This window comes from Phaseolus vulgaris, chromosome 10 (genome assembly GCF_051622355.1).
Source record: "Phaseolus vulgaris cultivar YP4 chromosome 10, ASM5162235v1, whole genome shotgun sequence".
NCBI lineage: Eukaryota > Viridiplantae > Streptophyta > Magnoliopsida > Fabales > Fabaceae > Phaseolus > Phaseolus vulgaris.
Genome location: NC_143507.1, coordinates 6769757 through 6786868, shown reverse-complemented (window position 1 = coordinate 6786868; position 17112 = coordinate 6769757). Strand labels below are relative to the sequence as shown.

General features: G+C 32.2%; 1 protein-coding gene and 1 non-coding gene across 6 annotated transcripts; one reads left to right on the top strand and one right to left on the bottom strand.

The window, feature by feature from the left end:
* Window positions 1-4658: 4658 nt before the first annotated feature.
* Window positions 4659-11822, bottom strand: LOC137818671 (NAD(P)-binding Rossmann-fold superfamily protein). Of its 5 annotated transcripts, none has more exons than XR_016516251.1 (9): window positions 11354-11822; window positions 9941-10053; window positions 9497-9550; window positions 9173-9350; window positions 8956-9061; window positions 8039-8125; window positions 7810-7907; window positions 5678-5787; window positions 4659-4941 (listed from the first exon to the last, which is right to left on the bottom strand). XR_016516251.1 is itself a non-coding variant. In XM_068622227.2 (9 exons), the coding sequence occupies exons 1-9, from the start codon at window positions 11619-11621 to the stop codon at window positions 4876-4878; spliced, it is 987 nt and encodes a 328-aa protein (XP_068478328.2). In that variant the 5' UTR covers window positions 11622-11819; the 3' UTR covers window positions 4659-4875. The 5 variants fall into 5 exon arrangements, 2 of the variants coding, with proteins under 2 accessions (XP_068478328.2, XP_090152477.1); XR_016516252.1 differs by having other exon boundaries at window positions 9173-9322; window positions 11354-11680; XR_016516253.1 differs by having other exon boundaries at window positions 9266-9322; window positions 11354-11680.
* A 585-nt stretch (window positions 11823-12407) lies between these two features.
* TRNAV-AAC (transfer RNA valine (anticodon AAC)) lies at window positions 12408-12480 on the top strand. Its single transcript has one exon. It is a non-coding gene; the product is annotated as a tRNA-Val (tRNA).
* The last annotated feature ends 4632 nt before the right edge of the window (window positions 12481-17112 follow it).

The window sequence follows — 17112 nt, the reverse complement described above, 5'->3', positions numbered from 1 at the left end:
TCGGCCCTCGGTCTCAGATGAACACCGGATGGTGGGGGTACCTACGAAGGCACTCCGACGCTTAAGTCAGTAAAGCGGGTGGTCAACTCTCAGGTAGGTGAACAGTAATAAATGACATACCTTACTCCTTGGGATGCGTGCTATTTATATTATTCTAATGGGCCTACCTTGTTGGGCCCGTTTATCGAAATGGATACCGCTTAGGGTTGTATTACCTAATTCTTAATGATGGATTAACTTCACTGATCTTGGTTTGAGCGTTAACGGTAATAGGGGTCGGCCGTCGGCCAAGTTCCCCTGGTGTGGGTCGGCCATCGGCCAAATTCCCATGGTCTCGACCAAGTCTTCTAAGGTCTCGGCCAAGTCTTTTAAGGTCTCGACCAAGTGGGTCATCGGCTTCGTCATCTCGGCCAAATCTCTCAAGTCTTCGCCAAGTTCCCCTGATCTCGATCAGGTAGACTCGGCCTCGAGCAACCAATTGGGTCTCGGCCTCGCCCATACCGATACAAGTTTTTAACTGAACAAAAAATTATAACTATAAAAATGGGTCAAAATTCGTGAGTCACTCCAATTTATTATGGATTTAAATTAGATTCAATTAAGAAAATTGATTAATTTTGGTACAGGTTAAAATTAAATTCAGTCCACTAAGAACCTAACTTATTGGAGTAAAATTACTCATAGTGAGTTAGACATACTCATTAATCCAATGATAAAAAAAAATTAATAGAAACACTTTCATGTAATCTAATAACAATTCAACACAACTAAAAAAATATCAAAATACACAGGATCCAGAGGTTCTCATTCTCTTCTCCAAGACTCCTTCTCTCTTACTTTTTTTTAATTTTAAAAACAAAATCTCTCCAACACTCGCCATTTAGAATTATTATTTAGTGTTTGTGTTGGGTATGCATATTAATATGATAGTTTAAAACTACCATTTACATGTACTAGTTTATATATATATATATATATATATATATATATATAATACAGTGATTTCTTTGTGAGGATTATTCATATAATTTGAACTTTGATTCTAGTTTTTTCATATAAAAAAATATATTAGAAAAAAACTAAAAAGTTATAAATTTTTTATATTAAGTTACTCGACCTATTTAACCCACCAACTCATGCTGTGTTAGATCAATTTTTATTTTTTTAAGTTCACTAATAAATAAGCTAGATTGAGTTGACCTACTAAGTGGTCAACACGGAGTGGGTCATATCGTGCAACATTGATTAACCCATCTTGATAACTCAGTAAAAATCAAGTATATTTTAATAAATGTCCATTGATGATGTTAAATGATAAGTTAACTTATAATTAGTAAAACTATGATATCCACAAATGATATTTTTACAAAGGCTTAGTTGAGTCCTCTTATTATGTATAAAAAAATTAAATTTTATAAATAATTTTAATATACTTTAAATAAAGTATTTCTTTGTTAGATTCAAGTTAATCAAATCATTTTTATGGTTTTGATTGTGTGCTTAAAACACTAAGTGTAAAACATAATTTTATGTGTATTAGATTATGTTAGATGCAAAGTATCCAGTCTATAACCGTTATTTAAATGTGTTTTTTCTGACAGATGCAAGTGGTGTGCACATTCACTGTCTAATAAACTTTGCATGAAAAGATGCAAGGTAGTATACTTAGTCAAACAAGCTTTTGCTTGAACAAATAATAACTTCGTCTAACAAAATTAAACCTTAGACATTTCATAATATATGTTAAACTTTAATAAATGTTTATTTTGTACTTGTAGGGATTGTCACTCTTTCATTCTTTTAATAAAACTTTTCAACATCTTATCAATATCAAAATCTCTTAAAGAATGTGCTAAAATGTGTTTCATGTAAACAACTTTTCGAATAAAGGCATACATCAGTGTTGCGAAGTTAATCAACTGTGGTAGATCCTACACTTTGCTTAAAGAAAGAAAAGAAGACACTTGTCTTGGTCTATGAATTTCTACCATGTTGCAAAAAAAGGTGTTTCTAAAGAAGTCACACACATTCAATACTAAGTTAAGAGCATTTAATGCGCCTTGAAGCTTCAAAACATTCTCGAATGCAAGCTTTTATTGATCTCCTTACACCATGGGGAAAATACTTTTCTAAAAATATCATTTTAAACACTTCCTATGAAATGATTATCCTTCCTACTTCCAACAATTCCCACCAGTACTTAGTCTCTCTGACCTACTTCCAATACTTAGTCTCTCCTACTAACATTAACATTTCTAAATTTACCTTTTTGTCATCATAACAATTCATGACCCAAATTCTCCGACCTATTTCCAACAATAACCATCAGTACTTAATCTCATGCGGTTTCTGTTAATTGGCCTATCCATCAAATTAACATAAATAATGTTTTTCTTAATGGAGATCTTCAGGAGGATGTCTATATGAATCAGCCACCGGGTTTTGTGTCCAATTCTCCTCATCTACTTTGCAAACTTCACAGATTTATATGGTTTAAATCAAGCTCCACGATATGGGTTTCAAAAGCTAAGTACCACACTTCAAGCTTTTGGTTTTCACTCTTTCAAAAGTGACTCATCTCTATTTGTTCAGTTTCATTCGTCATACACAATCTTTATTCTAATCTATGTTGATGATATTATCATCACAGGCTCTTGCATACAAGAAGTTCAAAACCTCATATTCAAACTCAACTATTGTTTTGCACGCAAGAATCTTGGCCCTCTTCATTACTTTCTCGATGTCCAGGTTAATCGTCTTCCTAATGGTGGTCTGCACTTATCTCAACATAAATATATTAATGATCTCCTTATACGTACAAACATGCATGCTGCTAAACCTCTACCCACACCCATGAAAACTAACCTTCGCATACTGAAAGATGCGTCCTCTGTAATGCATGATCCATCCATATTTCGTTCAGTTGTGGGAGCTCTTCAATATATCCTCATCACATGTCCAGAATTATCCTATGCGATGAACAAGGTGTGTCAATTTATGCACAACCCACAAGAGATTCATTGGAAGGCAGTAAAACGAATTCTACACTATCTTGATGTACTCGCTCTCCTCCTCAGATGTTCGTGCTTTTAGTGATGCTAATTGGGGCAGAAACATTGACGACGAGAAGTCTACCACTGGCTATTGTGTCTATTATGGTCTCAACATCATTGCTTGATCCTCTTACAAACAACATGTTGTCTCACGTAGCAGCACCGAAGCTGAATATCGCAGCATTGTTGCAGCTCTAACTAAAGTCATTTTGTTGCAATCTATCCTATATGAACTGCACCTTTCCTCCACTCAACCACAGTTATTCTCGGACAACCTGGGAGTTGTTCTTCTCATCGCCAACCCCATCATGCATTTTCGAACCAAGCATTTTGAATTAGTTACATTTTGTTAGAGATTATGTTCAACAAAACAAAATTCGTTTGCTTCATCTACCTGCCAGATTCCAAGTCGTTGATACATTAACCAAACCTATTGTTGGTCCCTCATTTCTGGATTTTTGACATAAACTTATGGTTTTGAACCATCCCCATAAGTTTACAAGGAAGGATAACATCTATTACATTCTTTGGATCTCATTCTTCTATTGTATGTATGCTTGTATATGGTAACTATTATTTGAGAATGGTCAAGGTAGACAAACTTCCACACTTCTTAATCATAAAAATAAAAAACAATGTTTATAAAAAAACACATTTTTGAATTGATTAATCCGTTGAAAAAAATATTTTCAGATTGATCAATTTGTAAACAAAAAAAATTAATTACAAATGCAATCTAAAATTTGTTTTTAAAATTGTATAATACAAAATCTATTTTCATATTGACAAATATATATTGAATTATATAATTCAGAAATATACATATATAATTAAACAATCCAAAAAAATCTTATTTATTTCAAATTATTCAATTCAGAAATATTATATATCAACCAATCCATAATGTCCCAACCCCATAAAGATTCAAGGGAAATCATGGAGGTGAAGAAAGTAATTGCTATTATTTCTTAACTACCACAATCTAAACTAAAAAGTTAGAGGCATGCAAATGTTGTGGCTCATTTTTTATCCAGGACAGCAACAGATGATTCAAGACTCAAAAATATCACCAAATTCCTACTTATATTTTCAATTTCATCATAATGATATGAGGTGATACAATTTCTGTCAACGACAAAAAGGTAACTATCAATTATTCAAATTATACTTTAACAGTTTCTTATAACTTTTTTTTGTTTAATTATGCTTTTAATTCCTAAAATTTGAAATAATTTTTATTTTCATCTTCAAATTTAAAAAAAAAAAAAAACATTTTTGGTATCTCAAAATTGGAAAGAAAATTCTGATTTGTCTCTATCTGTAGAGTAAAGATTATTTTCCTTTCAGAGCTTCTAATACTTGCAATAAGTGCTTTTCTAGACACTAGATCATTTCTCTTTTCACTACACCACCTCTTCTCTTAATAGATTCAAAAAATCATTTGTCATACTTTCATGAAGAAAATTCATATCAAAATAATATTGCTGCTAAATATTTATTACAGTAAGAGAATAGAAAGAAAATTGATGCAACATATCTTATTGCAAGTATTAGAAGCTCTTCTCTTTTTCACTACACCTCTTCTCTTAATAGATTCAAAAATCATTTGTCAAAGTATGAAGAAAAATCATATCAAAATAATATTGCTACAAAATATTTATTACAGTAAGAGAATAGAATGAAAATTGATGCAACATATCTTATTTTTTATTTACTGGTTTCTTACTTTTGATTTGCCCCTTGTTTTCCCTCTTTTTCTTCTGTAGGCACGTCTTCTTTAATCAGTGTTTGGTATGTTGGGATGTACACATGGCTTGAAATGCTAGCTGGACAGTGCAGATTCAAATAATTCTTGCCACTTCTTAGCTTCATTTCCAGGACCTTCCCCCTAAAATGTTTGCAGTTTAGCACCAACAATATGCACAGATGGAGTAAAGAATATATAACTAAAAATATGATCGACTAACAAATATGCACTTTTTTATATACAGTATATTATAAATTATAGCTACTTATATTAAAATACATGCACCATATAAATTGCTAACAAAATGTAACCAAAAGAAGAGTTAGTTCTTATCCCCATTCTCATTTATAAGCAAAAAAATCACCCTTACTCTGTATTCAAATATAAGTATATTTTAACTCTTCATTTAATGATATTTTTCCTAAAATTTCCCTAACTTTAATTAATGTCTCACTTTTGATTACACTGTTTTACATAAGAACATTTTAAGAAGAATATTAAGAGATTAGTAAAATTTAATATAGTTAACTGATTATCTTAATCTGGGTGAAGTTAGGTTTTTTTAATTATAACATGTCGTGTTGTCTAATGCTTATGTTGTCTAATTCTTTATGGGATTATGTTTGAAGATCGCACACCGTCTAGATATATATGGTCAGAATATAGAATATAAGTTATAAGTTGAGGACAACTCTCAATTTGTAAGCGGATCTTGTAGAATTGAATTAAACACGTTCAAATTCTTAAGAGATTAAAAAACTGACACTAATAAAAAAGGTTTGAGAGCCATGTGCAAAAGCATTCTTTCTTTTTTATTAAAAAAATATGTATCATTTTATATAAGCTAATACCAAACAAATTACCACTTAAACTTTACCTCAATAGAGTTAACTTCATATACTTGGTTTTCAGTGACTTCGAGATCTAGTGCCTGCACGCAAGCTTCAGCAACCACAATTCTGCTGGCTTCTCCAACTAGTTTATCACCTGAAAGCCCGTAACAAATTTTTAAAACTTTAAACAAACATACTAGTAAAATGTATACTATAACTTAGTCATAGTCATGTATCTAAAATGCGAAGGGAAATAAGGTAAATTAACATTCTAGTTTCAATATCAATCTCACATGTAGGGATGAAACATATACATCCAAAAAAATGCCCATTCGCTCAAGCCTTTTATCCATAAGATTTCATATAATGAGTGGGCATATGTACAGTGTCAACAGGGGTAGGTAGTCATCATACCAGACATGTTTCATGATGTTAGATTATATTTATGATTATCTTATGGTATAAGCGTTAACAGTTTCTTTTTTTGTTCTTCAACATACAAGCCAACTCACATGATATGCTGATATCCTTTGCCTACAGTTGAATTACCCTTAGCCGGACCCAATCTCACACCTTTCACATGTGCCATATAAGCCTCCAATCAATCCTCTTCTGCTATTTTCTTTCTCCTTACTAGATTCCTCGGTTACGAGATGGTTCTTTCAGAAACAATCATTTAAATGTAACGACCAGTTCACAAAGATCATTTTTAATGGTCATCAACATAGTGCACCACAAGAACCATAGTCATTTTCCTGCATTGTTTCTTTGTATACTTCCAGCTACAATCGCATTCACGCCTTCCTCCTTCATCTTTGTTGAAGAATTTACATCTGAATTGAGTTCTGTGTCTCACTTGAAGGGATGTTCCTCTCAGATTCCTAACCAACAATTTCTCACAGTTCCACCAGCAGCCCTTGATCTACTATCAGCTTCACCACCACGGATAGTCCCTTCGCTTCCTATTCTACCTCCAACAGATAAAATACTGTTCTTGATGCCTCATGGGCTTGCTGGAAGTAAGCAATTTTGCCTCTATCCAGCTAGCTCCTTTGTTATATGATGGTTTATGACTTTCCTCCTGTTGAGGCATTGATTTCCCAGATCTGTTACGGTTCCAAAGTTTGTCTGAGTGTCTTACACAAGATGTGTAGCAAAAGTCTATGCAGGAGAATATGATGGCTGAGAGGAGTAATGCCTAGCATTATGTTTCATTTCATTGAGAAGACATACATGCCGTATGTTGCAAGTGTAGCTTTTGCAGTCAAAATTAAACATGATACATGAGTTTCTAAAGAGTTAGATTGGTTGTGTGATAGGAACTGGACTGGATCAAAATTATAGAAAGAAAAACCTTCTATTAACAGAAAAGGGTATATAAATGATTATCCAGAATTTGAAGAGGCACGAAATCTCACACAAAAATCTGAATTCCCTCCCAAATCACAGGTTAAAATCTCCCTCTCAAACCCTTTTCTTAGTTACAGGCAACAATATCTAACCTTCTCTAATTAGTCTACTAACAATGTAACTAACAACCGGGGGTTACCTATCATTCTGTTAATTGCTATGATTCCACACGTGCATTTGTATGGTTATGAAATTATGATAAACCCCCTTACAAACACAATGAGCCTACTGAATGAAACTCTACATATTCAACTCCACACTCAGTGATTCAATCAGAATTATTATTACACTTTAGGGCAGTAAAGATTGGTTGGTGAGATAATCAATCAAACTGTTACAAGTTACAACAGTAAAAACACCAGAAATCCTTTTATGCCATCAGCACTGGGAACTCACTTTTAGGCACCTAGCAGCAGTTACTGATCATAATAGACGTGTGAAAGGGTAACTATTGAACAACGTTTACCAAGACCATCACCCAGTTATACATCTAGATCAAGCCGAGGTTAATTCAACCATAGCTCAGGCTCCTGCTTCAGTAGACAAAAAGTGGTGGGAATCTGCTTTCTTCTTTTGTCTTTGAAACAAGCTACACTGCTAGCAAGTCACATTACTGATTTTCTAGAATGCTAGTATATATTCAAATATTCAATCATACATCTTGTATATCTAGCTAATTGATTCAGGTGAGCATTGCTTAGGAAATTAACAAAAATAAAAAAATTGCTTGTGTTGTTCCATACTGATAAATGAGTGTTACTCATACCTTGACCTACAAGGACTGCTCGTCGTTGGCCAGCTGTTGCTTTGAGCAAAGTATTGAGATCATATGATGTGTATGGTCCATCTGTCAACCTTCCAGGTCTAAAATGCATTTAAATGTGTTATGAGAAGACTTCAAAATTTTAAGACTTACATTTAAATTAAAAGTCTCACACCTTTATATTCATCAAGTAGTAACACCAGGTGTGGAGCATGCAAAAATTTCACCTTACCTGATTATGGTAAATGGAAGGCCAGAACTCCTCAGAAAATCCTCCCCCATCTTCTTATACTTCAGGACACCAAATAGGTTCATAATGCTACATGAAAAAGGGACAATGACAAGTCCATGAGAAAAGTTTTGGAACATAATAAACATAATATTTGTCATTGAATAATTATATAATTAATCGCCTGGAAAGTGGAAATTATTTACCCCAGAAAAAAAAGTATTTTATGTAGTTATAGGTAATAATTATGATAGTGAATGAATATTTAAAATGAAGATGCGGTGAGAATAATAAGTGGTATAGTACATCTCACGGTTTGGACTCATAGTAACAGCGTAAGGCACAAAGATTTGTCTCAAAAGGATGAACAGGGGAATCATGCACTCAGAATTAGGGGTAACTTTTTTTTAACATATGCAATATCCCACAAGGTGGGAGTGACTACATATATTAATCAATGCTATTTAGTTATATCGTAAACTAAAACTTTATCAATGAGCGTTGGTTAACGGGTTGGACAGCACCAAAGAAAAGGTCTAGGGTCTGAGTCTTGAATCTTGATTATTAACTAGGAAAAGTAAGACAATTTTGACTATTTAAGTTTGAAGCACAATATTGACTATACCTAATGAAACCTCGTTTGCAATCAATAATAGCCAACAGAAAACCAGTTATGGAATTTCAATAACAATATAAACACAAGGTAATTTCATTTCGTCTAACACTTGAATTTAAAAACAAAAGAAAAACTCTTTATACCTTGATGGAAAAGTGTTTTAAAGTATAAATTAGTTTCTCATTATAATTTTATAATGGTCTTATTCAGAATTACCAGTAAAATAAACTCTACTTTCAAGCAAGCCAACATATGATACTACAAAACCTTCATGAATTAAGAACAAAATATGAGGTATGCTTACCTCCATGGCAATTCATTGAATTTGGTCACACCTATTGATGACACAAGAACAACTCTCTTCACTGAGGAAGGCAATGCAGATACTAGATTCTTTACTCCCACCCAATCTTCAAATTAAATACTTTTAGTCAAAATCAAAATACCGACAAGTGCATGAAAAGTAGATGAAGATTATGTTGTAGGCAACTTTCAATAAAAGGCATCAGTATTATGCTTACATTTTCCACTCTTGAATCTTCAGATAACTAATCTTCTATTTCATTCTAGTTATGACATCAAATGCTGCAATATATGCATGACATGATTCTTACCAACCCTTTCTGGTGTATTATCATCATCCCAACGCCTTGAAGGAAATGCTGTGGTTCCTGTGCAGCAAATCACGTGTGTGACACCCTAAAAAGCAAGTAAATAAAAAGCAAGGAAAGCAAAAGAAATGGAAATTATTTCCTACACTTTCTTTCTAACTGAAATGAATCATGAAAATGAAAATAATTCAGATCAAGCAAGTATTATTCTGTAAAATACTCTGAAGAGCTTACCTCAAATAAGGATGGATCCAAATCTTCCTGGTTCCTTGTGTCACCTTTGAATACCTGTTATGTTCAGAAGCTCTATATAAGTAGAAAATAAATCCAGAATGGATGAAAATAAATTAACATAGTTTGTTGCTCCTCAGAGGAACTACTTTTTTGTTTTTGGATAACCATCGCAATTAGTTTGGCACCCTAATGAGACCCTGAATTATCTCCACAAGCTTCAGTCTTTCGGATTTACTATGAGGCTAATCCTCTGTCCCGAGATTAGTCACACTTAAAACTCCTTAAGCATCTCTAAGAATGTGTTTTGTTATAATTGAACCCAAGTCCTGCCCCACAGGTTCATTGTGTAATGTCAACTGAGTCACACCTGCTGGATACCTGAGTGGGACTACTTAAGCAATTAAATTTTCACTTTGACAGCTCAATAAAGAGTAGATGGTGTACCTGCAGTTTCTCCTTATCCTGTTCACCAAATAGTTCTGTGGCTTTCTCAGGATTCCTAAGTATCAACCGTGACTTAATACTCTGCTGAATCAGTGATGCAACTACCAGCTGCCCTGAATAGCAAGGGAACAACTGCTTAACAAACTTCCCCAAGCAAACTATTGTCAATAATTATGTATGCATTTCCACATTTTATAAAACTAATCTTAATGCATAAAATAACACTAAAAATGGGATTCCAAAAGGCTTGAAAAATACACAAGGATACACAAATAACAGAAGTTACTACTACTACAGTCATGTTTATTTAATTGCAGTATTTCAATTACTTATAGAGTAAACCTTCAATTACATCCTCTAAAAATTGGGGTATCACTACAATGGTCCTCCTAAGATGTTTGTCACCAGATTAATCCCTCAAAAAATTAGCATTTTACTGCATTAGTCCTTCAAACATTTTATCACCAAATTAGTCATTTACAAATCTAAATATCACCATTTTTATCCTTATAGAAGACTAAAGGGTGAAAAAAAAACGACAGCAACTATGTTTGCCACTTAATTACCAAATATTCAAGGGGAGTTACAATTACACTAGCACTCTGTTTTTTTCATTGAGTAAATAATAGAAGTACATAAGTTGAGTTATACAAAACTTATTATCGTCTAGGGGCTAATTCAACCGTCTAACGGATACATTACTCATGAAACAATGATTGGCGACTCAGATCGTGTCTAATAACCGACTGCTAGAATCCTGAACGGTACACATATCATTCCTTATCATGTGTTCTATCCTCCTACTAAATGTCCTAAGAGTACATACATGTAACTTAAAATCATAACTAAAATCACTTTGGTTTTAATAAATACAAAAAACTAAAATATATTTCCTCCATCCTTTTTTAATTGTCCTATTTTTGAGAAAAATTTGTTTACATCTATATTTGGTTTTCAAAATTCGAAATGGCATTAATTGCTATTATACCAGTTATATTCTTACTTTTCACCCTAATAAAAATAGAAATAAGAAAGATAAAATATAAAATATTTCACTAGTAGAGTTAAATCTACTTTTGGTTCTCATAGTCTCGTCAATGTACAATTTTAGCACATTTGGTTCTTCAGTTTTTTCTAAAATTAAGTAATTATGGTCTACATGATCCAATTCTATTGTGGTTAGAGAGAAACCTCAACAAAATCGTTTAGCTTTGAAAACTGAAGTATTCAAAAGTGTAATTATTTTTTTACAGAAACCGATATTCTACTTCGACAAAACCACGGAAATCAAAATCTAGAAAACTAGAACTAAATTTCAATATATTTTTAGAGCAGCAACATGTTCAAGAAATAAATATGGTAACAAGAACTTGAAGAGCAATATAAATAAATGAAGATAAAGTGTGTGTTTACCAACGCCTCCGGAGCCACCAACAACAAGCACCAATTTGGAGGAAGAAGGAGTGCGTTGGGTACCATTCTTCAACTCCGAGCTTTGGCTTTCAACAACTTCCTCGTTCACAGCCTTCTGCGCTTTCGCCAACACTCTCCGTTTGGAAGCCGAAGCAGAGAGGGAAACTCCGTTACGGAATTTAGCAAAGAAGAAAAGTGGACGCTGCGAAACACCGTGACGGTGGCGCGGGGCGAAGGCTAATGGGAGTGTTGGATTTGCAGAAGCCATGAAACGCAGTCACAACGCAACGGACTCGTCGTTTGGAGCCTCTAACTGCTCCACCACAATATTATTTTTATTTTTATTTTAATAAATTAAAAGTTGTTTCGTTGTTCTGCATTGTGCCACGTGTCCCACTCCTGCGTTTCTCAACCTTTCACTTCTAGCTTCTCGTAAGCACTGCAAAAACGTGTGTACGATGCTTTCTGCAGTGAACTAACTCAAATCTTTATAGGTTTTAAAATATTTGTGAAAATAATATAATCATTATTTTTCTCAAAATTCTTATTAGAAAATGGAAATAAAAAAATTAAAATTAATTTATACTCTATTACAAAATTATGAAGTAACAAATTTAAAACCTGACTTTTTTATACTGAAAAATTAAACAAAATTTTGCGTCATAAAAATAAATAAATAAATTACCTTTTTATTTAACAAATAAATAAAATATTGATTAATTAAAATTTAGTTATCATGAGATATAATAATTACATAAAACATTAACAAAGTATGAAATCTTATCAAATATTTTATTAATATAAAAGTTACACGAAAGTTTTTAAAACATATAATACAATAAAATTTAAAAAAAATTAAGTTCTTGTAAAATTGACTCTTAGAATAAATATAATGACACGTGTTTTTATCTTTACAAATGTAATTATTTTATTTACCCAATAGCTGACATTTTTATTAAGTTTTTACTTTTAGAGACCAACTTGCTTAAACATTATCGATTTATAACATTTATGTATTGTATGAAATAAACTAATTGAAAAATCTAAACCAAATGGTGTCGTGGTGTAGTTGGTTATCACGTCAGTCTAACACACTGTGGTCTCCGGTTCGAGTCCGGGCGACGCCAATTTTCTTCTTTTTTTCTATAAACTAAACTCAACTTTTAAGATTTCAATTTCATGTTCTTCTTTTTTTTCTAGTATTAAATGTAATATATTGTTTCAAAAAGTATTTAAATAATACTAAAAGTTGTAATTCATTTAAAACTTACATTGTTCTTCACATCAATATTCTTGATTAAAGCATTACTCATAATTTTAAGCAAAATAGAAATATGATAGAAACGTAAAGATACTAAAAAATAAAATAAAGGTGTTTGGAATAGGAAGTGTTCATGTAAGTATGAAATGATAAATCATGCTGAATTTTATTTGATTGAAAACTTTTCATGTTATTTCACTACCTATTAAAAAATATACTTTTTATACCAAACAAAAATAACTTTTTTATATTAGTTCTACGTCCATAATAGATTTAAACAATTTTGACAATAAATTTACAATATTTATTGTTAAACATTGTTCAACAAAACGCAGTGCTCTTTTTAAAATTAAAGCGAGTGTAAAATGAAAATGACCGTCATTTTACTGTCATTTTATTATTCCAATTCGAAGCGTGTCACTTATACTATCGTATTTCCTTTTTTTTCTTGCACTTTGCCTTCGTGTTTTGCCTTCGTGCTCTCTCCTTCTTCTTCATCTTCGTGCTCTCTACTCATTGTAACTTTCTTTCATTCACTCATTCTGGCATCCTCCATTGCTTATTTGTTTCTCTTATCTTTTCTGTCCTCCATTGATAAAGGTTTTCTCTACTGCCAATTACTGTTTCATTGCTTTCCACCACTATTTTCATTAGTTTCCTTTCGCCACCATTGGTTCTTTGTTGTTGTTAGCCACCGCCACTCTTCACCACTGTTGCCTTCACACACAAGGTTTGTGGTGTTTTTAATTTTTTAAATATTTTTTTAGTATTATTAATTTGTATATTTTGTATTTATTATAATTTGTATTTATTTTTAGTTTAAATTTATATTATGTTAGTTGTTAGGTCAGAATAGAATTATTAAATTGTTATATTGTAAATAGATTTATAACATTTAGTATTTATAATTAATTTAATGGTTTTTAATTTGTATATTTAATATTTATAATTAATTTAATGATTTTTAATTTGTATATTTAGTATTTATTATAATTTGTATATACTATTAATTTATAGTTATTTGTTAGGTTATAATAGAATTATCATTTTGGTATTGAGTCTGAGGGTGTTCAACCTTCAGCAATTGATACGTGTTGGTATAGAAGGTGCTCGACCCTTGGCAAACGTGAGATTTCACACTCATTAGTAAACACCCGAATGACCATTATAGAACATAATGGATCAAAATTGGAATAACTTTGTTCACATAAGTGATGAGTACAAAAGAGGAGTAGAAGAATTTATACAATTCGTGCAACGTAACGCCAATAATAGTGGTCATGATGGAGTAAAGTTTAGGTGGTCGTGCATTAATTGTTTAGACGGAAGGAGACTGGATGTTAACAAAATCAGGGAGCACCTTCTATGTAATGGATTTCTTCGATCCTATACAACTTGGACATGACATGGTGAATTATTAAATTTATCACGTGTTTCTGTATCTGAAGAATGTGTGGGGTCCACCATGGATGATGCAGTACATGGTGAAGTACATGATGATCGATTGGACGACATGATTCATGATGTTGGAGCTGAGTCATTTTCCGAAGCACATGCATGTGGAAGTATGCCAAGCGATGCAGAGACTCCATCGTATTCTGGATCAACTAACTTCACACGGTTGTCGACAGTGTTAAGATTGATGAATTTGAAGGCAATAAATGGATGGACTGATAAAAGCTTCACGGAATTGCTTCAGTTGTTGAAGAATATGCTTCCATAGGGAAATACTCTACCGAATTGTAATTATTAGGCCAAAAATATTCTTTTTCCGATGGGTGTGTAGTATAAAAAGATACATTCATGTCCTAATGATTGTATATTATACAGGAAAGATTTAAATTGTTGAAAATTTGTCCGAGATGTGGGTTATCATGTTATAAGTTGAAATAAAAATATGATGATACTATTAAAGAGATAGAAAAGCATGGACCCCCAATGAAGATGAGAGGAAATGTGATGGTATGTACCAACATCCAATTGATTCTATTCAATGGAAGTAATTTGATGACGAGTTTCCAGAGTTAGGTAAAGAATCAAGAAATATCTGACTTGGTTTAACTATAGACTGAATGAATTTGTTTGGAATATGAGTACGAATCACAGTTCATTGTCTATTTTACTAGTTATTTACAACTTACCTCCTGATGTGCATGAAACGAAAATGCATGATGTTGTCTATGATGATATTCGTTCCAAGAAAACCATGAAATGACATAGATGTTTATCCAAGTCCCCTAATTGAAGAGCAAGCATTACAAGGGATTGAGAGCAGGTAATAATATTTAAATTATTCTTTATAACTCTTTAACATATATGTATCTTAACACTAATTAATGTGAACCTTATTTTGTAATGCAGTTCTTTACGGATGAGAGACCACTACCTTTGCCTGCCACAAAATATGTAAGACATGCTTGGGCCACATATTTCCTTAATTTCTATAACTCTAAGATAGTTAATCAATAGTGTAGGAATTAGATAGATATATAGGAATATGTTATTAGTGTTTGTAATACATTTTTATCAACATACATAATTTGATTCTCTAAATTTATGTATTTGGCTGACTGGGTTTTAATTGAACATGTCAATTTAAACAGGAATTAGCATTAAACATAATGAACTAAAAAAACCAATAAAAAATGGTGGTTATGACCAAAACCGTCATTTTATATCTCTCGGGAGAGTGTAAAATGGTGGTTATGGTAATAATCATCGTTTTAGGGCACCATCTGTGTTGATGTTAGGGAGAGTATAAAACGATGCCTTTTACCATAACTACTGTTTTATAACTCATGCATGTATTATATATACAAGTTATTTGAAGGTATAAAACGACAGTTTTTACCATAGCCGTCGTTTTAGATCGACATTAACACAGCGGTCAAATAGTCGTCATTTTAATGTCAAAATGACTGTCATTTTTTCACCTTTTTTGCACCAGTGCAACTTAAAAAGTAAAAAGAAATTCAAAACAATATATTTGTTTTTCTTTTCATTTTTCTCCTTGAAAACACACCTACAACACTCATTTTTCATTTTAATTTAAGCAGTTTCAACATACATAAAAACTTACAAATAGTTCACTACAAAAATGTTAAAGATTAGTTATCAAAACATAGTATCGCTAAAAAATAATCATATTAGAATTGGCTAAGTCAATGCTAAAACCACACTATAATTATTATAATTAAGTGTTAAATTTTTAAAGATTTTGTTGGTCAAGTCGATGCTAATTATAATCTAGAGTCGATTAAAAGAACTCTAAACCGATGTTTTAAGAAGATAAAATAAAAAGTAATGAAAAATAATCAACATCCATCTATGCGACTCTAAAGTAGACTCTACTATTCTTTTTTATTTGAATAACAATAATTTAGTATCAGTCTAGATAACTCAAAAGTAAATAAATATAAATTAAATTCAAGAAATGTATGTATTGGCTAAGTAGACACTAAGAAAACAATTTCTTAATGCAAGTAGTGTGGGTTTAGCCAATGCTAATGGGAAGTAATAGATTAGCATCAGTCTGACCACCACTAGTGGAGCTTTGGTAAGAAAAAAAAATAAAGTAATAAGTTATCGAGCACATGTTTTAATGTGTTAATTGCGAATTTTGACTTTCCCTTAACAGTTCCCTCGATCTTCAAAGCACAATTTTCCACTTTCTCCTGCCCTAGTTTCACATTCCCTTTTTCCCCTTTCTCTAGCAATAATTTCACATTTCCTTGTCATATATATAACTCTCAATGCACAATTCAGGTGTGAAAATAGAATACTATCCAAATTTCTCTCAATAAATTTTGAAAACCTTGAGTTTTTGCGTCGTATGCTCATAATGGTTTAGCATCTCACAACGAAAATCTTTTAAAATCTTCCCTAATGCGAGCTGAAATAGGTGACCATGCGCATGACATGATGGTGTGGAGTCAAAATAAATGGTGTTGTGACGACGGGCCTAGGGCTTTCAATGGAGCTTAAACCCTATATTGAGGATGTCATAAAGGTTACTTTTTTTTTACTTCGTATTGTAAAAGTGTAGTGCATTGTTGATTTTGATGTGTTTTTTTGTTTGAAATTATTATTTGGTTTAGGTTGTGACCATTTTTATTATATGCATGTGCTTTGACATTGAAATGTGTGGTTTTTACTGAATTCACAAATAACTTAGTGCTTAAGTTTGTTTTGTTGTTTGTGACTTTATAATGTGTTTGATTTAGGTTACTATTTGTAGGTAGTCAAAAACCAAAGTTCATAAATTCAGTTCAATTGTAGGCAATTTTTAGTCTCTGAGTTGGAGACTTAATGTTGATGTAGGGTAAAGAAAATTCATGACAGTCATTTCTTAGAGTACTGAATCAGTAATGTTTAGTGATAATACGTCCTTGTTCCATGGCTAAGTGATAGCCTTTGTTGTGATGCACAAATTAAATTTTATTCCTTCACTGATATCCATAACCTGCAAATACAATTTAAGCTAGTAAGCAATGAGGTC

What these genes read in the sequence shown, in the direction of transcription:
- LOC137818671 (XM_068622227.2), bottom strand. Translation starts at nt 11,621, where the DNA reads ATGGCTTCTGCAAATCCAACACTCCCATTAGCCTTCGCCCCGCGCCAC. An exon ending in TGGTGGCTCCGGAGGCGTTG is followed by an intron (nt 10,054 to 11,353) that starts GTAAACACACAC and finishes CTTGCTATTCAG; the next exon opens with GGCAGCTGGTAGTTGCATCA. An exon ending in CTTCCATTTACCATAATCAG is followed by an intron (nt 7,908 to 8,038) that starts GTAAGGTGAAAT and finishes AATGCATTTTAG; the next exon opens with ACCTGGAAGGTTGACAGATG.